We start from the raw sequence: 27,523 nt of genomic DNA on the forward strand, positions 1-27,523 counted from the left end.
CCTCCCTGGAAGGGTTCAAGGCCAGGTTGGACAGGGCTGGGAGCAACTTGGTCTAGTGGAAGGTGTTCCTGCCTGTGGCAGGGGGATTGGAAATAGATGATCTTTCAGGTCCCTTCCAACCCAAGCCATTGTATGATTCTATGAAATTTATATTTAATTTATAAGGAAATAAAGGTGCTACTGTGATTTTTTTTCAAGATATAAAAGTACAGCAAGACTATATTCATTATGTTATTCTTTTTAATTATGACATTTCAGTATCAAGAATAGAAGTACTTTATTATATAAACTTTATATCAAATGAAAAGCTATTATGTTACATGCTAACCTTTAAAGAACTTACATATTTGATTTCACATATATCATGCATTCTTAACAATATGAACATGACCGCTGTGACCACTCTACAAACAGGAACAGACCTCAGCCATTATGCATGTTTTAGTGACCCCTTATAATAGTAGAAAACTGTTAGCTCTTTACAATTAAATCTTTTCTTCACAATAAATCCATACCTAGGCCTGTTCAACATATAAATTTAATCCTAAACATGGGCATTTCCAGGATCATTTACTTAATTTTTATACAGCTTATATTCTCTGGATTTTAGTATTTTAAGACAGTTGTGCCTCAGTTCCCACTTGGAACATCTAGATAGTATCACCGTGTGTTTAATAAAATAGTTTAAATTTGAAAATTGTATTTGGCTTCATGAAAACAAAACAAAATGCTACAGTGAATTTTAATAGCATCCGGATTTCATCATCTATATCCAGTATATTCAAAATATCTTGTACTTAGCAGAAAGAGTACTTACACACATTAATACTCATACATTCAATTTGTCTTGATTTTTCTCTAGTCCCAGTAGATGGAGCAGTTTTGAATGATGCTATAGTAGAGTACTTGAAGATAGTCTTTTATTTCTAACATCATGACACAATTATTTCTTATTTTTCTTTTTCCAAATGATTGTTTGATTTTTAGTTTGAAGGCATCATATGCTGCCTGCCTTTCCAAAAAAGCACAATCAGTTGGTAAATCAAGATGACAGTGCCCACCACTGACAGCTAACTGAATGTGGCATAAATCTTTTATTTTTATGGCATCAGTAAGAAATAATTACATTCAAAACCAGAAAATATAAAACCTTCCCATCTCCAATACACTTGGCTTTCTAATCTCCGATTAACAGATCTCCTTTTTTTTCCCTCCAATCTTCCTACTCAACTTCTGTCATTACTTGCCAGTTTAGAAAACTAAATCAATGCTCAGGGAAGTTAAAATAAAACCTATTTTAAAGCTGAAGTTAAATGTTTTTGACATACATTTCCCACGAGGTAGGCCGTAAAACAAGAATGTTTATCTTGGAAATAATATAATATCTTCTTTTTTTTTTTTTTTTTTTTTTTTGTCTTGATTGCAGTGCAGCATCCAAGGGAAAAACTTGTGAAAGTGTATAGAGATGTGGTAGTGGAAGCCAGTAGCTTCAGGCTATATCCTCATTTTGAACAGCTGCTTTAGTAACTGTTTCTATCAGAAAAATTAGGATATAATTCCTTTAACAGGAGTTATAGATACAGTTAATGCAGCAAAACACTCATGTATACCAGTGAAAACTGTTTTGATGAGCCAGAAAGCTATGACACTTGTATCTGCTAGGGTAGATGGCAGTACTGTCCCGGTCTTGTACTTACAAATGTGAACATTGGCTGCCATCTGTGGCAAATCAATGCTTGTCCTTGGTAGATAGGCTAGAAGCAAGTTCGGTGATGGCAAGCTTGGTTTAGCTGACTGCTTAGAGCTGCAGGCAATTCAACTGTGCACAAATAATTTATTTATTTAAACACAAAAGTCTTTCACTTGCCACTTGGCAGTTAGAAGTGTAGCCATCATCATTATGCGAGATTTCAAACTATGCATAGTTGTGTACATGCAGCCAATACTTTGCAAAGTATTCATACTGAAAATGAAATTACTGTTTTTCAGCAGTCGTGTCAGATGGCTCTGTTTTCAAATATACAATACATTTGTTGAAATAACGTTTGTGTTTGTTGAAACAAAACTGAAGTTCTAAACTGCATCTTTATTAAGGTGAAGCTGAACATTTTATAATACGCAATGCTGCTTTGATGAATGGCTGTGGGTTCTCATGCCCCAAGTACTCCAGACAGTGGTCTTACAAGCTCCGTGTGCCTCTAGCAAGTCAGACAAGCTCTACCTACTTTGTGCCTCCCAATTTGTAATTGAAGAGCAACAGGCAAGTTTAGGCCCTCTGCAGTCCTTTTGTCTTCACTGATTTCTAGTTACTGCCTTTGCTTTTGATAGAATTATACTATTGTACTATAAATTATAGCAGTTACAGTTCTATTGCTGATGAATTTGTTCATCATCACTTAGTGACACCACCTCAACCTTACTGACAGCTGTTTAAAGGCACACAATTTTTTTTCTCTGTCAGGAAATAAGTTATTGCTCAGACTTGTAAAACTGTTAAGAAGGAGGATGGCATTTTGTAGCTTGTTCTCTGATTGGAACAGAAATTTCAGGATAAGAATTGGTTTAGCTGAAATAATTACATCATACAAGATTGGTATCCAGCATATATTGTTCCTTTATCGTAGTAGTGTAAAAAAAAAAAGGACATAAGAGGATTACTGATCAGTCCTTAATGAAGTATCTGACACTTGTATTTTCCTATTTACATTTAGATTCTTTCTTTGTCTCATTCTTTTCTTTTTTTCTTCTCTCCCTGATGGAACCTGGCTAGCTTCAGAAGGTTAAATTTTATTTTAAATGTTGATGTTTTGTATTACCACAGATAATGATTTGCCTAGTATTTACAAAGTGCTTCATTTCACAGTTACTTAGGTAGCTCATGCTAGCTGTAGTATTAGAATAAATGACAGAGGGGTTTTTGCTACTAGAAGGCCAAAACTTTTCTTAGCATTTGAAAACGTTAATATATATATTTGTAAATTTGGTATAGCATAGGAAGCTTCCTTTTAGAGAACAAACAGTTGCAGATTTTCTTCACCTCTGCAGCTTAATGAATGCGGGCCAGGCATTGGAATTGTTATATGTGAAAACTGTCAAATTATGCACTTTTCTAAGTAATTTTATATGGGATGATGCTCGAATACAGCTTTCCTTAATTTATAGTAGATTATGGTCATATTTCCCATGGAAGAGTCAAATCAGACATCACCAATTTGATTGGGCTGCCCACAAGCCTTCTTCCCACTGCCTTTCCTTTCTGTCTTCCACTGGAAAAGCCTAGCAAGCAATCAGAGATTATTCAAACTACTAGTTTTCAGAAAGAGAAAATACCTCAAGTCTATTCCTCCTACCTTAGAGGGTGAGAAAATAGCTAAAATCCATCTCACAACAGGTCTCTTAAATCCTTCTCCTGTCAAAGTGAAGGCATGCTACTATGTTCGCTTATATTTATTTAGTGTATATATGCATGCCCACTTACAAAATATTTTTGGCTATCACTGATGCATACAATATTAAGAACTTTAATATTAAACATTAGATCACTGAATGCACAATATTCTGTGGGTTAATTAGATGAATTCCAACTGTTTTATTATTTGCTAAAGGTAGCACGCAAATGTAAACAACACGAGGTGTAGATAATAGATTATCTTTTCTTTTGTATATGATTGTCTTAATATTTACTATATGCAGTCATATAAGATGCTAATTTTTAATACTTCTTTAGCTATAAGAATGTGTGTTTGCTTTCTCTTGATTCACACAGAACAGATGGATGCTTGACTGCCTGCTAATCCACAGCTGGAATGGTTTCAGCGGTTTCCACGTTGCTGGGTTAGAGTGGCTTTTCTAGTGGACTGAGAGGGCAGCAAGAGAGGGATATCATTATTCATCAGTATCCCAGTGGGATCGCTGCCAGCAGAGATTAATTTTTTCTGTTATGCTTGTAAAACAAGCTCAGGTGGAGTCTCTAATCCTCAGGGCACGGGTGGCAGATCAAGGAAGATGCTACAAAGCTAGTTAATTTTCAGATTCTAGGGGAAACAGAAGCTCTGTTAGATGTATAAATACATGATTGCAAATTTAAGTAGCTCAAATCCAAATGGGATCTTCCTAGACATCTGGTACTGAAAATCTCTGTTTTCTTTGTCTTTTAAAAAGAAGTTCTTAAAACTTCACACCAGAGGCAAAATATCTGCAGCTGTCTTAATCATCAGTTATCTTTCTTTCTTTTTTTTTTTTTTTTTTTTTTTTTTTTTTTTAATACAGCTCTTACAGTGTACTTTAGATGAATGCCTTTATTTACAGGCAGAAAAGACACGGTATAAGTCTGTGTAGGAACACTGAGTTTATGGCATTCTCATAAATTTTTGTGCAGTGGACATCACCAAGAAAAATTATCACTTGACATCCGAACAGGGTTAGATCTGCACTCGTAATGCATGGTACATCCCATTCGGGTAATGAGCTGTTCTGTTATGGTCAAGTGTAGTACAAGGCCATTTTTGCCATGTTGGTCACTCTATCAGACCTCTGGTCACTCGTGACAGAAGAGTTGATAGAACTTCCTCGAATCAAGCACACCAAAATACTGATAGATTGTCTATTTCTTTAAGAGACTTCAAATATTTTTCCTTTTACTGACTTTTTTGTTTCCTCGGTGATTATCCCTCTTCCCCACCCTTGTAATTATAAGTGTCTTCCATCTCTGCATTAACTTGTAGCTTCTGAGTTCTTCAGAACATTGAATCAGATTTTCAAGCGATGTTAATCCACATAGTTAAACAGAAATGAGGGGAGATGTGTCAGTTTTTATCAGCGGGGAACTACCCTTACTGAAATTTACTTGCAGCAGCTGTCACTTCCTCTTACAGTTGTGTTTTTTTATTATTATATTAAACTATTTTAAATTAAAAGTGCTCAGAGTGAGACCAGTAGCACTGGCTTGCTGAAAAGACATTGTGCATGTAGGCACCTTCCAAGATTCCCATATATTTCTGCCAGTTCATATTGTTCTTCTATTATTCTGGGCTTGAGCCTCTCTTGAACAGAGGCTGCTAGTCATTTCACCACATGATGACAGGTATTCACGCCTGTGAACTTTTTATTCCCTTTTGTCTCTGGTCACATAGTAGTCTAGATCCGGAATTTAATCCAGTACAAAAATGCAGCAGTGTGCATTTGTGGCTCCCCACTAGGGGAGCTGCCACAGGTCAGCAGATCTGAAATCCGGTTTTCAACACACAGAGCTTTTACAGCTTGCCATTAACATATACAGTATGTATGGGCCCCGTTTCACATAAAGAACTAGTGGCGCTGACTCCTCTCTCTGTGCAGAGTAGCATTAACTTAGCGCAGAGATCTGTTAACTTCTTCCTTGGAGCTGGGCTCTGCACTGGAAGATCCCAATGGAGAATATCAAAGCCAAAGATGGAAAATGACTGATCACTTTCCCAGGGAAAGCTGTGTGCCAAGATTTGCTATTACAATTTTTATTGCTATCATCATCTCAATCAGTAGTTGAGCCAGCTGATTCAGCCAAGCCCAGCTTCAAAATGTGGACAAACATCCAAATGGAACTGAAGTAGATTCAGCATGACAATCAGACTTTTGAATGTATACTCAGAGAGATTTTCCCAGTTTTGTGTTAGCACATTACTGAGTTCATGCACTGAAAAGCTTTTCTGTATTAGTGCAATAAAACTAGTTTCAGTACAGCCAAAACCAGTCAGTTTTAAATTTTTTCCCGTAATATGACTTGAGATTACAGGGGATGAAAGTTGTGGGTCACTGCCCTATCTAGGTATTTAGGTTTTTAAAAAATGGGGTGATGATAATGCATTCAGAATGCGCAGGTTCAAAGTGTTCTCATGAAGAGTAATAGGAAAAGTCGGGCATCTTGGAGAGGCAAAAATCTCAAATACAGCATTTCGAGTGATAAAATGTAATAATTCTCTCACATCACCACAATTCACTTTATAAATAGAATTTATACCATCCATTTATATTTATTTGCTGTGGTCACAGGTAACCTATTCTAGGTGAATAATGTTTATGCCATACCGGTTTCAGATGTTTGCTCTCATTTTTGCCCTGCTTTAGTCTTCTCTTGCATTTCTTTTCCCTAAATTGTGCAAGTGTTACTGGCTTACTTATAATCAATAATTTACCTTAAAAACCTGAGAGTAAACTAAAGCCACCTCTGTGAAAGTTATACAGGCTTAATAGCATAAAAGTACCCACACATTTGGGGAGAAACAATGTATTCTAAGAATGGGTTTTATTCAGACCGGCCAAAAAGGTAGCACTGAATCATGATTGTGATCATAAACTTTATGAAATATGGGCTGTGGGAGTTAAGACTTAAAATCATTAATTCATTTCTTGTTTTAATATGCTTTAGTAAAGTATGCAATTTTAGAAGGAAATTATTCTGAAGCAGAAGGGTTGTATATTTTTTACCACTTGGAAAACCAATTACAACGATGGTATTATCTATTACCATATCTTCCTGTACACTGAAACCTAGCTTCTCTGATAGATGTAGGAAACTGCAGGGAAAAAAAAAAAAAAAAAAAAGAAGAAAAAAAAAAAAAAAAAAAAAAACTTTCACATTAGTATAGAAGTCCTAAGGACTTTTTTCCTGTGTCAATTTATTGTTATTTTGTATGATCCTCTCTCTCGCATGTGCTACACTCTTGCATTTTCTTTTAGCAACTGCATGCTGAAGCAGAAGTCTGTAATTTAACTTTGTACTTTAGAAAATTCCCAGATCTGCCAGGTCACTCTCTGCTACTGGTAGCTAATATTGCTGACCTCCTATTGCTCTGTGCGCAGTGGCAAAGGTCTTTCAGGCTTCTGACCTCTGGTCATCAGGAATGTCATCAGTAGTTTGTAGTTTGGATGTTTTAAGTAAGAGGTGCACTTGTGAAATCTAAACCCTTCAGGGTGTTTTTAAGTGATCGCTCAACTGTTTCATTGCCCTAGCTTGTACTTTTTATGATGTCTGTGATTGTAAAATTTGTGGTGTTTATCATATGCAGCTATTTAAAAGCAAAAATCAAACACTTGTCTGTTTAGAGGAAGAAGTCCGAGAATACAATTATATATGATTTCTCAGATCACTAACGTGAGAACTTTACAAGTATTGTGAGAACTTTTATGTCCTTATAAACTATGTTTGTAGGTCCTATTACTGACATGTGCCCATTTTAAATCCTGAAGAGATAGTTATAAATTAATTTTTCAAAAGTAATAGGCTTACGTAATTGCATGTTGATGAGTTTTACACCTCTGTCTCTTCAACTTCTCCTGCTCAACTGGAAATTTCCAGTGCCCACTCTGGTAATCTTAAATCTAGAGACAGAGCCCGGGGTAGCTCAGCCTCACTATTTTGCTCCTACCTAGGTAGTTGGGTTAACTTTAAGACTTTAATTCTGTACTAATTTTTTTTTTTTTTAATTGACACACATTTTTTATCTGTAAAAATGCATTAACCACTAATTAGATAATGAATAAAAAAGTTAGTATTTGTTTCAAAAAGATACCGAACAGCCCTTATCCCTTGGATGTTGCTCTCCATCCTACGCCTAGCTGTCTTCCTCCTGCCGTTTTTTCCAGAAGTAGAGTAGGTGCTCCAGCAGAGTACTAGAGAAGTGGCAAGATCACCTTCCTGTTACCCCAGCTGGAGTGGAGAGCGGGGCCAGCCGGAGCCCCCAGTGGGAGGCACTGGTGCCAGAGGGGGAACCCCTCTCCCGCGGCGCGGGGGCTGGCACGGGGCCGTGCTTTCCACCACCCCTCCCTCCAGCCACCGGCCCTGGAAGGACGGGGTGGGAAAGCCCCCACGGGATGGAAGGAACTGCCCCGCCGGGTTGGCTCGGACGTGCTGGATGCCATTTGATTGCACTGTCACCCTACACGTGCAGCTGCCAGGGAGAGGTGTTATACGGTATATGAAGGCAAGAAGCTTTCTTAGAAATGGTCTCTGTGGTGAATCGCCATAGCGTGTAGTAAACATGTTCCAGTCTTGCCTGACAATTTTTGTTTTCTTTTTTCCTTTTGCACCACGTTAGCCACTCTTCAAATCCTCTACAAAACATCAGCCTGCTCTGTTGCTTAGCACAGCCTGCCAAGGCTGCCCTATAAATCTGGAACGTCGCTTCTGCAAAGTTTGTGTTAAAAGTATATTTTTACATGCGTGAAACAGAGTGAGGAAGCTCTTTGTGCAAGTGTCTGCTGTCTTAAAAAGGGCTTCCAATCTAAGTATCCCTGTGTTATGTAGCAGCTTCAATAAACTGGTAGAAATGACTTTTTTTTTTTTTCTTTTTGTCTATAATATGAATCTTGAAAACATGCATCGCATTTGTTCTTAAAACCTGTAACTAGTAATATATGTTTATAACTGTCTTTAACTGGGATATTTTCCTAGACCTTTTATATCTAAGAGTAAAAAACCAGCCAGACATTTTAAACTTTGGAAGTTTGAATTATGTTCCATAAAACTGAGACCAAAGCATATACATTTATAGGCTACCAATAAACTCTTTAAAATGGGAGTTTATAATGGAATCACTAACACATATATAATTTTCAGAGCAGTATTTCTAGCAAGTACTTCTCCAATTCCATTTTTCAATCTACTTTACTTTTTGGTATGAGTTGAAAAACAACTTTTAGGTATATGGTCAGTTTGGGCTTTTTTTGTTTTTTTGGGTTTTTTTTTTGTTTTATGGTAAAACACACGTTTTCTCACATCTATTTGTTTTCTGAATATAAATGTAAGCTTCATTATGTTCCAGCTGCCTGCCAGGATACATCTGTGTAAATTTAATGTCTTTCCTTATAAATCAAACTCACACTTGAAAACGTGGCAATAAAATCTAGTATAAATATGTTTGTTAATTTAAAGCATTTTCATAGTGTATACTTGTGTCATGATTGTGTCACATGATATGGTCTTGTGGGCATGGGCAAAGGAAGATTAACCTGGGAACTTTAGTTAAGCAATTTTTTTATTTCCCTTATAGTACGGTTAACAGGGTCAAATGAGACTTCTATCAGCACATGACTGGAGATATATATGTATATATAAAAACCAGAAATAATTTCAAATGTTTTTAAGTACAGAAGTTCAAATACCCTCAAAGAAAAATTTAGAATTTGTGAATCTATTACAGGACATTATTATCTAATTACCTAGTTCCTCACAAACTATCTGTGCTTGTTATTTCTCGGTTTTGACCACGCTCCTTTTCTCTGTCCTCTAAGGGTAACATAGGTATCACCCAAGCAAGGACGGTTACAGACTGCTTTAAAGGCTGGAGTCCAGCTACTTCTATACACTGTAGCACTATGGGGAAGTGACAGGTCAGGATGTTGCACTAAAATATGCTGTACAATGGAACAAAAATTTTATTGTTGAGCTTATATTTGCCTATCCAGTTACTTAGAAATCAAAATATGCTGTTTTCACTTCAAAAAATGAATTGCATATTGGCATAACTTTGAACTTCTGATAGCGGAGAACTAAAGTTCACTTCATAATGTATTATTAGTGTTAATTGCAGAACAGCTGTAAAAAAAACCCACATTTATTTATTGCAGTTTATTCCTTATTTTTCATTCTATGCACAAATGAATGATTTTTGCAGTCCTTTGGCAGGTACTCAGACTACCAGAAGTGTATGTAATTCAAACCAAGGTTCAGGTAAAGAGGAGATGATTACTCTGTTAGCTAAAAATCATCCTCATTTTTTCTCCTTTTTCTATTATTCTGGTAGTTACTTTTAGTACTAGTTTACTGCAAGATTTTTAATACCTTATCTTAACAGCTGTTCATTTTGGTATTGAGTTTTCTAAGAATGCTTTTCCCTTGTTTCTTTCTACATCAGAAATTGGAAAGAGAGCAAAACACGTGGCAGGTTTACTAAAGTTGAAAATGTGGTGTGTTTGGGTTCACTGTACCTATATAAATAAAAGAAACATACAGGCAGGCAGTTCTAAGCAGTTTCTATAACAGCATTGCTAAAGAAAAGACTACTGGCTCAACTCTGGAATGTGAGAAACTATTTTTGGTTTGGTTTAGACCCTCGTTGTTACAAATTAATCAACTGCTCTTTAAAGTCTAGAACTCATTAACTTTATAAGTTTTACTGTTCCCATGACTGAACTTAACTTAAAATATTCAAGTTTACTTTAGTTGCTCACCTTGATCCCATTTCTGTCTGTGCTCCACAAGTATCCTCTTCTGTCTTGCAGACAGATGCCAAGATGTAGATACTTGAGACTTAAAACATTTCAGAAGGTTTACGTGTGGTATAAGTTTATAGTTCAGCTCTCACTACAAATCAGTAATTTCAGCCAAACTTACACATTTTGTGGATAGAAAGAAAATCTGACTTTTTTTTTAACCCCGGGGGACACTGCAGAGCACAGTATGCACCACATTGGATACCTTAGTTAAATTTTAGTTTGGTCTGACTCCTCAAATGCCTCATAGTACCAGAAAACTGCAAAAGATACATTTTAAAATGGGATGAGTTGTTTACTTTTAGAACGATTCTAACAATCCAAATAAAGAGTGATAAGCTGCATATCTGGAAGACGGTGTTGCAGACAGGACTCTAAGATGATTCTGTGGCTGGTGTTATGCAGGAAACAGAATTCAATTATCAGAATAGCCCTTTGGCCTTGTAAAACGTAACTATCGCGTTTATGCAGGTCTGCGTGTGACATTTCTCACTGGCAAAGCAAGTTACTGTCTCCCGTATGACCCTGCATCGCATACGGGTCGAAATGTAGGTCTGAGAGGACTCTTACACCCTTAAAACGATGCAGCGGTCTCTAATGCCCAAAAGAAGGCATTATTGGGAAAGTCCATCACAGACTATAGAAAACAGAGATGTGACATGACTACCAAATGCACGATTGCAGAACCTATAGCTAAAATTCCTGGTTATCTCCTGGTATACTCCAAGTTATGCTTAACTGTGTAGGTGCTTGTAAGCATATTATTAGCACACGGGCTGCAGTAGTTCTGATTTAACAGAAGAAAAATGGAAAGTGAAAAATGCACAGCACTGCTTTGTTGTTGAACTATAAAGTTTGTATTAAGTTTCTTGACTTTAGAATAAAGATTAATGATTGATCCGTAATTTGACCTGTTTCCTCACCCATGGAAGCAAAAACTGTATTCAGGTACAGTGAATTAAAATAATATATATTATACATTGCGTGGAATATTTGAAGCTACAGCCTTTGCAGAACAGATTGAGATTCACAATGAAAAGGAAAACTAAAATGAAGAAATATTGAGTGAACAGCAGGGCCCATTTGAGGTGATTACAAAGGATGTTTCTTTATTCTGTCCTTTCTTGTGCAACCTGAAAACAGTAGCAGGGGGTTACAAGCAGAGTTCATCACAGAGTTGTCAATCACTGTCATTTAACATTTTGCAATGGAAGATGTCTTTATTCAAGGACAGCTGGGCAAATCAGAGAAACAGATTTGCAGTTAGTAGTCTGTCCAGCCTACACTAAGCAAACAAGGACAGGGCAGACATACTGGCCTCTCACATAAAAATATAATGGACTCTGCTGACCTCGGTGCCCTCCATTCAGCTTCATTCTCAGTTGTATAAAAGCTTCACTACCCATTCTCAATTTCCTTTAATTACCTACATGATGCAGATAAGAAAATGAACCTCACTTACTTACAGTCAATGATCACAAACAGGAAATTAAGTAGGCAAGTTGTTTAAAATAAGAGGAGTGTTTTGGAGGTAAATAAAACATGTGCTGGGGAAGAATTAGGGAAAATGCATTTTCAGGAGTACCAATTGGTCTGGTGTGACTTGGCGGATCCTTCTTCTTTCTGCTACTTTAAACTGCAAAGCAAAACTAAGTAAAAAATCTCCTTGGTAAATACTCTTTAAAATATCTTTGAAAGAGAAGCCAGTTAAATAAAAAGAGTGAAGCAAACATGCAGCCTTCTATAGGGCTTAAAAAAGATTGTGACCTTAGGTTCAGAGAATAAATGACCACAGTTTTCACAAGAGATCTAGGAGAGACATCCAGGATTAAACAGCAGTTGTCTGTAGTCAGTCTTCACTTCTAATCTGCAGTCGAGATATGACATAAATTAATGACATTCTGATTTTCTTTCCATATCTTAAACTGTCTAACACTTGCCTTCCCTTTTACATTTATATCACAGTTTAGATGTAGTTTATTGTGCCATTAAAGAAAACAGAAGATTTTGTGCTGTCAGTTTTCAAGGAGGTGAAGAGCAGCTGTGTAACTGTTTTTAGGAATTGTCAAAAAAGGTTCTACATATTAGGATATTAATGAGTGGATACAGTACTTTGCAAGTCAATTAGGTAGTTCTGTTAGGTGTTGTAAAATTGCCATTTTTTCTTTCCCTCACTCTGCATTGGTTAATGTTGTGAATATTTCATTAATATGGATTTGCAGGAAGTCTGTCTGGAGATGGAAGACTAAAATGCATAATACCAAATCTGTAGTTTAAGAGGAATATAAAACCCTGAACACATGAATTTAATGGTCTCTGCTAAGCCCATAGTTCAGAAGACATTGCCCTTCGGGCTACCCAAATGACTTTTTATTTTATGACAAAAGAAATACACTCACTTAAATTACAGATGGAAAAGATACCTCATATTCTAAAACTCTTACTTTACTTGCAAGTTTTATACTTTAGAAAGATCATTCTCATTCCAAACAATATGTATGCATACATGCACAAGAGGATTTTGTGGAGGAAAAAGAAATTGCCAATTAAGTTACAGAACTGACTCTTCAGCCTAAATTATAGTTCTTAAAATGCTTCTGTCGAATTTCCTTTCTCTCGGAGACAGTGGATTTCCCCAACAGGAGAACAAACATCTCTGCTCTGGCTACTAGAACAGTCGTACTTGTTCCTCTCAGCCCCAAGGATGTGGCTACTCATACCTACATTTAGATTACCTGTTGGTGTGTGTGCAACAGCTCTTTGCCACAGCAAGAAAGTCGTTAGTTTTCATTTTGACATGAACGGTATTGCTCCCACTCCGGAGCACAGAGGGTAGTTTTCAGCACCTACTTATAATTTTGCTCTTTGCTTTGATTGCTGACCATCTGTTGCTTAGACACTGACTGCTCAAAATATTGAAAATATATTTTAAAAGAACCTTACCAGAGCTATTTCAAACCCACTGTGTTATGAATACAAAGAGAAAACTAGAAACCCTGAAAACGTGAATTACTGACTTCTTTATAGAATGGTTTTGTGAACCAACCAGGGTAGGATATCTGTAGAAGGTCATCTCAAATACTGATTCCATCCAATTAATGTATTTATTTCGTTGTTTTTATTTTCTTCTTCTCTAATGTTAAAACCAGCTATGTGGAAAAAAAAAAAAATTAAAACCTATAATTGTGTGAATATTTGTGAATATTTAACTAGCTGTTGTTTTCCCACACACGTGATTTTGATAAATAAATATGCTTTCTAAACATTAAAATGTTGCTATTTTAACAGTGAAATCTAAGTAGTAAATTAAATGTCTCAGTGAGGAACAATTATTCTGCAGTTAACTACAATGGTTTTGGGGTTGTTTGGTTTTTTTTTTTAAAGAATGCTGATGAGTACACAGATCTGCCTGTGAGACACAATGAAGATCAGATGAACAGTGAACTGGCAAAACTTCTTCCAGTTGAAGTCAATCCCCATTCATTTGACAGTGCGCACACGAAAACACACCTCCTGCTGCAAGCCCACTTCAGCCGTGCAATGCTGCCTTGTCCAGATTATGCAACTGATACAAAGACAGTGCTGGACCAAGCAATCAGAATATGTCAGGTATAGTAACGCATTTCAGTATTTAAATCTTGTTGTTTACTATTTATTGTTAGTGTGTTGTTTGTGATTAGGGATCCCAAATATAGAGAAATCTGAAGATTTCTTGCAGTCTTGTGGAGAACTGGTACCACACAGTACAATACCACTTTGTTCAGGGAGGAACTAGATGCCCATGAAGATGCCAGCTGGATTCCCACTTTACTTTTTCTCTAGCTTGTGAAAGGATAGGTCTTCTATTTCCCAATTATCACAGAGTCAAAGAGCATGCTTTTAAACACAAATTTTAAACTGAATCTGGAGGCTTGTGACTTTTACAGTTGTACTGCAGTGGCAACCCACAGAAACTAAACTGAGCGTGGAGACTACTGGTAACAAGCGATCATGTGCACAGCTGCATGCCTCAGAAAGATTTTAGAGCAGCAAGTTGAGTTTGGAATAGAGTGCTGCCATATCTGAAAAGCGCAGTTACAGTTACAGCGGGAAGGGTGAGCTCTAGGCGACACAGAGAACAACCGCCCCTCTGATTCTTCTGGAAAGGAGTAATGTCCTCATTAGCCACACTGGACAAGGACTCAGTCACGGGTACCTAAAGATCAGGTAGCTGTCAACAAGCTATTCTTTTTATCTTCCTCAGTTCAATACCTCTAAATAGGGACAGTAATTCCTTCTTCCTACAGTTTTTGTTTGCTCAGATTTTAATATCCCCAGTGATATACATGTCAGCTATCCGAATAAGGCTTTGCTCTTCTTGGAAGCCTGTTGGCAGTGTGGTAACTGCAGACTTCATTATGTCAAGCCTACCAGTTTGTAAAACCACTCTACGAGAAATTATTAATGCTCTAGGCAGACAAAATACCATGGGCAATTCAGTGTCAAGTGATTCAGGCGAGTCTCAGCTTTACAGTAGCAAAAACTGCAAGCTTGTAATACTAGTATCACAAACAAAGTGAAACTAAAATTAAGTAAAGGGACGTAAGAAGCAAGTAACACCACAGACGCTATTGCTACGCAGTCTTAAACTTGGCAACCAGCAATGCTGAATGCAAGTCTGTTCCAGATATTTCAAATCAATAAAATTGTGGTGCTGAAAGCTTCAATGTATGAACAGTTATTATTCATAATACTCAGTTATTAACAGAGAACAACGTCACTTGTTCAGGTGAGAAAGTTCACCCTTGTTTCAATGAAATAACACACTTAAAGTACATTTAGATGTTTGTGGAATTAGCATTTAGGGGCTAATTACATCTTTGGACAAAAATGTAAATTAAAGATTCTTTTCGATAACTATTTTGCTCAATATTTATCCTGCTTTGCTAAGAAATGTATTTTTTAATGCTGTTACTACATAATGGGTATTTCAGAAACAATAGTCTCTCAGAAGAAAAAACCCTAAAATACTCAACAGTTCCTTTAAACTGAAGTACAGTTCAGAAGTATACAATTCCATACTGTGCCTTGGCACTCCAGCCTTCAGTTAACTACTACATAATGTTACCTATCCAGTCATCTTGGAAAATAAAAAAAGGTTCCTTTAAAAAAAAAAAAAAAAAAGAAAAAACATGCAAGCATTTTTGTATTTTGAAGTTGGCGCATGGTTTACATCTCTTGGGAGAATATTTGTTCCATCTTATTAGTCACGCCTTCCAAACGGAGGTTAAAGTTCCCAGAATCTAAGCAATAGACAGGGTTACACTTTCAATACTGGTTGTTACCTTTTTCCTTAGCACTGACCTGCTGATGAACTCTGGGTCAACAGAGGTGGAAAAAAAGATGTTAGTTGTGAGAAAAGGAACTGAACCATAGAAGGATCCATTGACAAACGTATTCAGGGGGTGATGTTCTCTGCGTGTGTGAACACATGCTCGCACACCACCAAACGTAAAATTCAGCAGAGAGATGGGAATTGGATTTTGAGTCATCCTGAACTTTTGTTTATTTACTTACAAAGTACTTTATCTGTTAAGGTTGTATGGCGAGCCTTCAAATTGTGACCTGAACATAAACTGTTATTTTTGCTGGCGGGTACATGAACGACAAGCTTTCCATATCAGCACCGCTTTTCTGTCACAAGGAAGTTAAGATCTTCCACAGAGCTTTTACAAGTGGTTGTATCTCGATGCGTACAGCAGGCCTCCGTCCCGGGTATCCTGCAGAGCAGCTTTGCCAGCTCTGGCTATGATACATAAGCAAGCCTCTTTCCATTGCAGACTGTTACACTTCTCTACTTTTCTGTGCTGTCTTTCACCTGAGTCAGCCTTCTCTCCCGTGGTTCCTTTTGCATCCCACCCACTGTGTCCTCCCTCCCGTTCCTCCGCCATCCTCTGGGCCTTTTTCATCCCCAGTGGCTTTAGCCTGTGCAGTGTTAACGGTCACTCAGAAAACTATGTTGACAGCATCAAATAGATAAATATAGCTGATGAATTTCAGGTAAGATTCCACTCCCTTCTAATAAAAAAAACCTATGCAACCACTCTTCAATTAATTTTCCTGCGGTGTCTTAGAAGTTTTGGTTTTATGTTAGAATTCTGTTCATTCATACCCACAATGAAAGATAGAAGCCATACTTATTTAACAGAATTCGAGGAGTCGTGCTGGCTTAATAAAGGAATGTAATTGTTAACATAGAAAATGGCAGAAATAGATTCTGTTACAGTTTTCCTATAGTTAGCATTTGTTAGCTATAGATGGAGTTCGTTATAGCAAGATACAGTATCTATATACCCAGGATGAAATACAGAATTCTTTCCCTTTTACTGCAGAAATATGGGGAATAGCAGTATGTAACCTTCTGGAAGATGAATGCCTATCTGCTCCCACACCCATCTCTCTAATAAATGGCCCCTGAGGCATTGACTAGGCTGAAGGAATGTCCCTGCTCTACCCTGAAAAGCTCAAGTCAAAAACTAACAAGTTTTTTCTCAGTGACAGGCTCTCATAGATAAAACACAGAAGGTTCCCATGGCTCAGAAAATCTGCCGACTTCCTATGTGACCTTGGCCAAGTCATTTAGTTTTTATTTGCCTCTGTTACCTTTAATACAATTACAGTAGACTGCATATTCTCTTCAAGCCTAGCACTCTGCATTATTTTTTTTGAGAAAAGACAGTAGCGTCAGTAAGATGGTTCTGAGCACTCCAGTAGCTTCTCAAAATCAAACACTTCTTGCAGAATGTCAAAGAATAAAAAAATCTAATGAAACTATTTGTCTAATATTTTGATAGAACATAATTATTATTGTAAAGACAATACCCCACCTTTTTTCCTATCTCTCATTTAAGAATATGTGAAACAGACTAAATCTAATCTCTTTCTTACTTCTTTTGTCAAGTCTTATATTCTGTCACTGTGTATTCAGTGATCAGTTCTTACTCTGCTGTTCTAAGACTATCGCCTATATTTGCATTAATAGAAACGGATAATTGAGGCAGTAATACTGTCAGTCTCAGATTCAGCAGGGCAGTCTCTTCTCAGAAATAATGTGACAGTTGCTGGCTTTGCATTGGGATTGGCCACAAGCCTCCACTTGTAGTATAATCGTTGATAAAATATTTTAATACTGCCAGGAGTAGAACTGCCATGGAGCTCAGCCTTAACCTTTGAGAAGTGTTTACCTATGGATGTGTTAAACGCATCTCAGTAGGGTAGCTGTGCACTGAGAGGAGATGGACATGAAGTCAGATTCCAAACTGCAGAATAAAGACAAGTTTGCACAGGAAACGTGCACATCCTTGAATCGGGGACCTTGTAATGCTGTCACTGATGACCTGCCTTTCCCCGTCATGTTACTCCTCCAGAGAATCTAATTTCAACAGGAAGGAAAAACCGCTTGGGGTGGAGCACTGCATTTCCTTAGCTGGACAGTGACGTGCCTAACATCACTTTACCTGCTCCAAAATAGTCACATTAACTAAGTTGTTACTTTTGCTATGGTTTTTCTTAAGATAATCATCTTTGTGGTACCTGTTCAGAGTCGTCAAATATCGCACAAACGTGCTGCCCGATTCAGCTGTCTTTTAAGAGCTAGCTTGTGTGCGAAATGCTTACCCTGCTAAACTGCAGACTGTTCTGGCTGGTGGTGGGAGCTGCATCTACTGCTCCTCACACAAAAGGGACTTTCTGGCCATATCAGCCCAGCTGCCAGCAGCCGAGGTGCCCGAGCTGCAGTTCCCAGACTAAAAGAATGAGAGTGTCCTGGACTTTGATCTTCCTCAAACCTCCTCAGTTCATAACAGCCACTAGAACTATTGACTGGGGGAGCCGTGTCCCTTGGATCTGCCTATGACTAAATGGAGACGATCTTAAAGATCCTAAGTGCTATCTGAGCTCCTGTGCTGTCTGCTGTTAGGGCAGGTGTGCAGATGACTGGCTGCGAGGTGGTGGGAGTTACGGGAATGGCCGATTTTACAGTTGTGTATGTGAGATTTGTCCAGAAGTGCCCAGGGAAAGAGATAATTGCTTTGTTTAATGGGTCCGTTGGCAACTATAAATAAATGGGCAGCTTTACTGGAGGAAGGGAAGAGAATCAAATTAACTTGAGAACGCAGAGGATTACTCAGAAACAAGTGAAGAGCAGAGGCCATATCTCTTTAGCTACTACACGTATTCTTTGTGTATGAGGTAATATTCCAGTGATAGCAACACGTTCGCAATTTTACTTAGATACCGTCTGCTTTCGTGGTTGGATGGCTATCATTCCTCATTAAGAGGGTGGAAATAATAGAAGAGACGAAAAACCTGTAGTGCATGTACTGGGCAATAACGGTCCAGCAACGGCTAGCTTTGTAGTGAAAGCACCTGGACATGTTGGGGTGCAATTGCTCGCTGCCTGCTTGTGGTTTACAGGCATATATGTGGGAGAAGGGAGGGTTACCTTTGTGGCAGAGGTGTTGGGGTTTTCGCTTGCTGTGGATGATGGGTGAACTGGTGTATGGAAGCACCTTGGTGACAGTTTAATGATGATTTGGTGCGGCTTTTATATAATCCCTCCCCCACCCATAACAAACCTTTTCCCAGTTGGGGCTGGAGGAAATGAGTAATGCTTAACCCATTTGTGTGATCAATTCACTTAAGCAGCTACTGTGAAATGTTAATCACAACTTTAATTTGTACTGCATTAGCATTTTGATTAACTTGTAGGCTTGCTAGCACACTTGAAGCACTTTTACTCATAGTTACAGCTCGGAAATGACTTTTTGATTAATTAAGTTTGTTAGACAGCAGCTGAGCTTCCTGAATGCTAACCTTATGGGGCTAAAAGTTCAGGAGAAAGTTACTGGGAATAACTGTTGCTGTTGAAAAGGATTCTTGTGAATGCACTCAAAAATTTTTAATTATTGACAAAATACTACATTGCTACTTTGAAACTGACTTTAAACTCTAAGAAGGGCAGAATTATTATGAGGAAGTTGCTATATATTTTTCATGGGTTTGGTAGATTCGTGTAAGATTTGGAACAAATGCTATCTTTAAGACATTGTTTATGTTAGGAAACTGGGATTCCTTGCCAAGAAATTTTTATCAGAAACATTCTATTCTATTTACAGTTCACTAATATAGTAGAGAATATCCATTTATTAATTAATAATTTGAAAATACAATGGATATTGGGACTCAACAAGTTCTGAACATGTTGGGTTATGCCCTACCAAGTTTACATTGCTGGTATCACATTCCATAGCTGCCCTTATTTCTGTAATACTATCGGAAAAATAAGTCGGTAAGAACCCAAGGGTCACACTCCACTAAATGTAGACAGTAAGTGTTTTGGCCTTTCCCTGGTTCTGACTGTACCAATAATGTTACTGTGGAGCCTAGAGGATGAATACAGGGATAGGAATCTTACAAAGCAGCTAGGAAGGTGGTAGTTTGCATACCTCAGTGAAACCTTTGTGATGATGGGAGAGTGAAGAAATAGTCTCTCATAGCGGGTAGCAGAGCATATGGAAGAGGGAGCTGAATATGCTTGTAAAAAAAAAAAGTGAAAGGAACAGGGATGCAGAGGGCAGTATAAAGGGAGTTGCAGAGGGCAGTATAAAGGGAGTTTATCCTGAATAGGATTAATTACATCTTATTCACTATATCTCTGATAAAGGGGGAGGGGGGGACAGCGGAGGGGGGAGAGGGTGTGGAGGAGGGGTGGTCTGTAGGCTGAAACTATACAGCTGGGTGAGTCTGGTTTAATTGATCTGAAAGAACTCTTTCCCCCTCCCCAAATTCATACACTTCTAAAAAGTAATCTTGGACTAGATCTTTGAAGTGCAAAGGTTCTGTAGATACCCCTTTTACCAATATGGAACATACAGAAGGTAGTGACCTTAAAACCCTCTGTAAGGCTTCTTCAAATAAACTCCAACTTTTCCAGTCAGTTGTTGTTTCTGGGGTATACAACTGAAGCATCGTGATCACAATTTATATAAAAACCTGAAACTTATAGTACGTGGCATGCTTTAACATCTGGCACAATATTTTACTTCTATTAGAATGATCTCAAGTCACATGTGGATTATAATATAATACTACATATTGGAAAGCATCCTATGTTTGAAGCGTGTGCAAAAAAAGATCTATTATTATTATGAATTAATAGTTTTCAGGAAAATGGGTAAAACACATACTCTTTTGCATATTATTACCTATAAATATTTGTCATATAAACTCTGTAGTCCTAACCAGCTGTAATTAGTCAACTTTCTAATGTTTTTAATAGATCTGTGGATTTCAACTCGTCTTTCTGACTGAAGTCTAGTCGCAGACAACAGAATTTACAGTAGCACACAGCAGAGACAAGAGTGGGAATATTTTGATTATTTGATATGGGAATACTATGCACAATAAATTCAGGTACAAAAATACGTACAAAACTCAACCAGCCTAAACTGAGCTTTTTGATGTAACTGTGCAATAACAGGTTGAAGTATTTTAGCCTTGCACAGTTTATTTCTTTTAAATACCTGTATCCTTCCTCAGAGCATCGCTCCAGAATAAGACTTGTATTTGTTTGTCTGGGAATTTCTTGGATTTGCATCACATAAATTTTCAAGTCTGAGGTGAATGACATTCTGCAGAGAGGGCTGTGTACATTAGTGTACCAACCTTCAATCTCCCGAATGGAAGCACTCGAGGAAGTGTCATGGTCTGCGAAGCACTGATGCAGAGAATAAAATTAATCTTTTAAGAGTGGATAAATTTGAGTCATGTAACTCACCCTGAGTAATCTTGAAGTTTCAGCCCCCGTCCACCAAGTCGTTACCACCAATGGCATTACTGTAGGCAGTCGACTTTTAGCTGAGTAATCACAGTTGCAGTTCTCACTGGCACTTCTTAGGTTACCTTAGCCTCCTTAGCTAGCCTCTATCCAGAGCAATTATCATTGTTCATTTAGCTTCATTGCCACTTTCCTTCAATATAATTTAGCCACAAGATATTGACATTTATATTTACAATGTTTACTGTTACGTTTACATTTACAGCATTTAAGTAGAAGTGCTTAGTATATTCAGAGTTACATGACAGGTGACTTCAAGCAGAAGAAGAAATTATTCCAAGCAGTATGCAGTCTCTGTTAATAAGATGCAAGCTGTTTCATTTTAACACTTCAATAACTTATCTTAAAGGAAAAAGCTATTTAAGTCATTTGAGTAGATCAGAAATTCTGTTAGCTGTACGGTCTCAGTTCCCTTGCCACCTACCAGTCGTACAAGAGTGATCCAGAATATCTGGCTTTCAAATGAAGGATGTGAAAGTAATACCAAAAACAGTGTTAAAACTTTGCAAAAAGTCTCTAAAATAGAAGATTTTGTAATCAGGATATTTCAGTTGCTAGACAAATCTCCTCAATGGGTGGAGGGGGAGTGGGGCAGTTATGTTCATTATGGAGCAATTGAGTACCTGTTATTTTGAGTACATATTCAGAGTGCTTAAAAACACCAGAGAAAAGCAATGTTTTGCTATCAATGTTTTGCTGTCAGTGAGTGTGCCACACACTCACCTCTCCCACGTTTTGCCTCCATCTTTACTTCCCCTCAAGCTGGGGAATTATAAGCCATAATTTAAATTCCAAGCATCGGTAGTAACTTTGGCTAAAAAGAGACTGTTAAATCTCAGCTTCATGTTAGACCAGAAAGGTACAATTTGATCAGTTTAAATAACTCAGTGTTTAAGGATAACCAACCACTGCTCCCAAAAATAAGATGATTGAAACCTGCTAATAGATGCTAAGGGTCTCGTATTAATGCACTCCTGGAATGAAGAAAGAAATGGCAAGATGTTGATTCAAACATTTTGACATTGAATTCTGAATATCATCGAAATGAAAATTTTTGCCATACCTGACAGGTACACCTACCTCAATCAGTTGTTGAGCATCGGCGTTTTTGTCCTACCCCTGCCAAGGGTAGGGCAAACAAGGCTTATAGCCTGTTACTTCCAGTGTCGGTACAAGCCAAGCTATTTTTGATAATGACAGACAAAACGTCAAAGGATTTGCCACCAATTGCTATTGTTACTTTGTGGTTGTCCAAGTATGACATTTGAAAGGCTTAAAAGTGAACACCTGATTCTTTCATTAAAGCCCATCTCAGTATAGGCCTCTGCTTTTACTCTTCTCAGGGCAAGAAGAGGCCCAAGGAAGATGATGGTAAACATATTTTTCATTATAACAAGCAGTATTTCCCTTGACTCGATCTATTTACCCCATCTTGTCTACTTTAGGTTGAAAAGTGGTGGGCTTAGGGCTTTTATTTTTTTAACTTATTGGTAATCCAAAAAATACTTATATTTTTTCTACAAGTAAAAGCATGTTTATAGTTTTGTTGTTTCACTTCTTGCACTCACTGTCCTCTTAATTTTTTCTCTATGATGAAATTATCCTGTGTTGGCATGAAAATCGGAGGCTAGAAAGGCAGATAACCAATTTGTGCCATTCCTCAGTTTTAGAATAATATTATTAATCTGTTCCAATCTGAACTATAAGATATTTAGAAATTACTTCTTTGCCAAATGAGAGTTAAAGTTAAGAAGCCACACATTTCTAGGAAATTATACTGGTTTGTACTTAAAAACTACAGCAACAAACCAAACAAGTAGCGACTGGGGAAACCAGGGAGACTAAACGTTAGTCATCAGCTAACATAACTATTAAATAATTACCATTTTTTATTTTATATTTATTTTATATTATTTTCTTTAGTTAGTTGCTACATTTCATATAGCCAATTTGGAGACAGGGGAATGACTTGATTGTTACCTTGAGTATTTGTAGGAATTTCAGTAACCATTGAAGTATCAAGCCTCTGTGTGTTTTACACTTAGCGGAACGTGAAACGTGTGCGGGTTTCCAAGGCAGCAGATGAAACAAGCCAACTTTATCATTGTTCTGACTTTTTCACAATGTCACTGTCTTGGATTTCGCATCCAGATAGAGATGCTGTGAATAAATTCTATGGGTGAAGAAGCAGAAAATAAGGAGGAAAAGAGGATTTGCCATGTGGATTCATTATAACAATGTGGAACACAGAGTCTCACACACACAGGCTCCTTACTCCCTACGGGATATCTATCTGTAGGCCTCTATCAATTTCTAGGAGATTTTCTATGTGAAAGGATCCTCCAGTTAATTTCAGTGTATAGCTTGTTTTAGATTTATCTTTCTCTTATGTCTTCTCTCTCCCTTTCCCCTTTTCAAACCTCTGTTAAAAGGGATGGGGGCAGGGGAATAGATTTTAAGAAAGAAAAAGAAAGACAGCAATGAAAACAATGTTATACATGTATCCTCTGAAGCATTTTATGAAACTATCACTGCTTCATGCTGACTGAAAATACAACTTACTGTATTCTTCTTGCTGCTCAGGGAAAAGACAGGATATCTATGCACCCATTATTCTTCACATATATACAGCAGTCTCATCACTGAGGAATGTGGTATTTCAGGCTATGTCACAACAGCAGAAAGGAAAGGACAAGAATCAGGTAGTGGAGAATAGGAGGGAGATACCACCCTGTCTCATCAACACACTCAGAGACACGGACTGTACTGTATGTGTAGGCTTCAGTATATTTCAAAATGTGGAAGCAGGTAAAGAGCAACTTGCCCTGTAGGTTTAAAAGACGGACTTCACTCCAATACATGTGGAGAACAATTCCCTCTTTAACTGACCAAAAACCATGTGAACCAACACATAAATCTACGGGACAGGAAGCTGCTCCTTTCAAATGCGATTTCTAACATAATTTTATTTTCTATTCAGTAACAATAATCATACCTGGAAATCACCCTGGCAAGCCAAGTGACAAGACAGAAATAAAAATTATTAATGTTGTCCTGTGAGGTACTATTTCTTGGGTCACTGGGAATGCTGTTACGGTGTTTCAGGGTGCTATGGCTCTTCCTTCAAAAAAGACAAGTTGAATGTTAAATCTAGATCTGTATTAGCTGGAAGGCACTTTATCCACAATTCATGAGAAATGAGACAACATTTGCGTAATACAGGGTAACACTAAATATTTTTTTTTTTAAGTGTCACTGATCTTATCACCCTGATCTGGAATAAAACCTGTTGAAATTGCACTGTAAACTGCTAAAATAAACTGTGTGGCCGGCCAGGACTGCAACTAACTTCTGTCTTTAAACTCAGTATTTCTCCAGAATCAGTGTAATTTAATTGAAATAGCTCTGCGTGTGTAAACAACTCCTTTGTTTAAAGAAGATTTCACTGTTTAGTTTGCCTTAAGTAAATGCTGCCTTTTGTTTGTCTGTAAAACATTTGATTAAATATAAAGACTTACATAGACAGCTTCTGCTCATTACACTAGTGGCTGGAAACTAATCTAAAATGATGCAGGTATCTGCTGCCTAAGGAAGCATCAGACAATATCATTTGTCTTTAGAAGAAAAACCCATGGAGACATCTTAAGCCTAGCCCTAAAATCAAACTACAACTCTCCTAATACCAAGAAGATGGTCTTTAAAGAAGTGTTGAAACCCTTCAATATACCAGACTCCTTTCTTGCTTTCTTAAAAAAAAATTTCTAGTATTTTAATCAAACTCCAAATTTCCTACATGGCAAACCACTTTGAAATACATGACCTTCTACTGAACTACAGTGTTGTAATATGAGGACCCACGCTTTATTGTGATCATAATGGTATTAAACAACAGAATAAGCAAGGCAACTAACATATTATAGCATAATTTTCTTCACTAGCTGAAATGCTTCTGTAAATCGTAATCATTGTTTTAGTGCACTCTAGACAGAGTGAGAAGTATACTATATATTCAAATAACTGCATTTACTGTAAAAAAAGATTTGCATTGAAACCAAAATGTTTGATCCTTTCTTCTTTGGAAGAACCCTTAAATTCTTTTTCAGACTAACCAAACAGAATTGACGTCCAGTCAGGAAAAAAGCAAGCATCGACATTTTTTCATGGCAATAGGGCCACTCACAATGCACAGCCCATAATGAATTTTGCCTATTTAGATCTTTTTGTTAGTGATACTTACGGTATACTTTTTACTTGTATTGTCAAAAACATAATAAGTAGAAATGGAAGAGAAACTCGCGAGACATGGAAGGCGGGATGGTCGTTAACACTTTAAAGCACGACGTGTAGCTGGATGGGGGGTTTTTTTGTTTGCTTGGGGTTTTATGTACTTTGGGAAAGCTTTTCAGTCAGGATAGAGATGCCAAAGGAGAGACAGCCAAGCATCCCTCATTCTCAAGACAGTCAACTGCTCACGATGCAAAGGGTGAATTCCATGTTATTTCTGACTGCTCTTACTCACACTAGATAAACTCGTAGCTATTTTGCAATCTTTCTTTGAGATTTCAAGTCAGGTGTCAGTGTTGAACAACACCCCTCAAAAATGCTCATTAAGCTCAATTTTAGTGGTTTTATCTAGTCCAATTCAAGAGATTTTATTAAGGTCTTAGGTTAAAATAGGAATAATAACTGCTACTGGTAAGTGACGTTAGTACTATTTTTTGAGCAAATGCAAATACGTTGGTTTTAAGTAGTTCAAGGATTTTTCTATAGTTGTGCGTTTCTGGCAAAGCTCTCGTGTCAAAATACAAACCAACACTGCAGTTAATTGTAACTTCTTCCTTTACAGTAAACATTGAGATTTATTCCTTTCATTCTGAGTTGGATTATGTAAAAGAGAGGTTATTTGTATGGAAAAGATCCCACCTTCTGCTCACACCCCCAAAAACAGGGTGTAAATTACCTTTTCAAGGGCGATGGTTGATGATGATGATGATGATGCAGGATTTAATCCGTCTTTTTTCAAGGTCAATTCAAAAGGTGCTTGCTGTCATCAGTAGAGGCTGAAGTAAATTCCTGTGTTTAAGGCCTAGAAATTCCTGTACGTTAAATATTATATAAATGCTCTTACTTGTATGAACCAGGTACACAATTATAGTTTCATTCTCTTTGTGTATATCTATCTATATCTATGTCTATCTCTCTCTCCTTTGATTAGGCAATGCTGGATGTTGCAGCACATCATGGCTGGCTGGTGGCTGCTCTGAATATAACCAACCTGGTGCAGATGGTGGTTCAGGGAAGATGGATACATGACTCTTCCCTGCTTACTTTGCCCAATATAGAGCTACAACACCTTTACCTTTTTCGGTACGTAATTCTTCTGAGCATTTGCAGGTTTGCAATTTCATTCCCCTTCTGACTGCTGATTGTGTTTGAATGTCATTGCTGTGCCCAAGAATGTTCATTAATGCCTCAGAAGCAGAACTCATTCTTCCACAGTGATGTTTTCCCAAACGGAGTTTCTGTTTCTGTTTTCAGTATTCATTGATTAATTAACTGACATGGGTTATTTTGAGAACCACGATTCCAGACAAATTAACAAGAGATCACTGCAAGTGTTCCAAGTCCTAACGAATTTAACTCTGTATATTAATGATCTCTTTATTTAAATCCATTATCAAAATACATTAGTATCCATCTTAATATCATAGATGGTGCTAAGCTCTATAGACGCCTAGATGATGCAGTAATGAATGCTACCCAAAAATAAATGACAAGCATTTAGTAAGAGAAACCAGTACCCAGTTTTACCACCAAAACAACTGAAAACAAATGTTTGCTTTCCCTCCCTGTGCATCTGTTTTGCTGTCTGTATCAGGAAGTGGAGCCAAGGCAAAAAGAAGAGTGTGCGTGGAGGTTACCAAGGACCTATCGAGTGTCTTCCCGAACTAATGGCTGCCTGTGAAGGAAAAGAGAGTGTTTTTGCTTCCATTGTGGACAGTGAATTGCAAACAGCACACATTTCACAGGTAATACTTTCTATCCATGGTCATTACCATTGTGATTGGAAAGGAAGAGTAGTTGGGAAAAGAAATGCTCTCTTCACTTCCCTCCAGCAAATATCATGTAATGTTCTGTATAAAGTGCAACACATTCACTGCTCTAATTTCAAGGTACTGCTGGCTTTACAAAGGTTCTTCTCTGCTCATTTTCTTAATATTATTTTCACTTATTCCTGGCTAACCAATAACAGAGTCTGGTTTATGGCTGATATTACCACACCTCTTTGCTCTAAAGATGCTTCTCTGGGTCATCCAATCTGCTGAGTGTTATCCACCTTTTCATAGACAGCTATGCACTAGGAATACATGCATTGCAAATGTCATCGTAGTTGGATTC

General features: G+C 37.5%; 1 protein-coding gene across 1 annotated transcript in view; it reads left to right on the forward strand.

The window, feature by feature from the left end:
* Positions 1–27,523, forward strand: part of LOC104357136 (activating signal cointegrator 1 complex subunit 3) — a 209,731-nt gene that overhangs the window by 173,162 nt on the left and 9,046 nt on the right. Inside the window, exons 30-32 of the mRNA XM_042803433.1 lie at positions 13,633–13,857; positions 26,340–26,491; positions 27,003–27,153. Coding sequence (XP_042659367.1) covers positions 13,633–13,857; positions 26,340–26,491; positions 27,003–27,153 — 528 coding nt within the window. The remainder of the gene's footprint in view (positions 1–13,632; positions 13,858–26,339; positions 26,492–27,002; positions 27,154–27,523) is intronic.

This window comes from Tyto alba, unplaced genomic scaffold (assembly GCF_018691265.1).
Source record: "Tyto alba isolate M040663 unplaced genomic scaffold, T.alba_DEE_v4.0 Super-Scaffold_40, whole genome shotgun sequence".
Taxonomy (NCBI): Eukaryota; Metazoa; Chordata; class Aves; order Strigiformes; family Tytonidae; genus Tyto; species Tyto alba.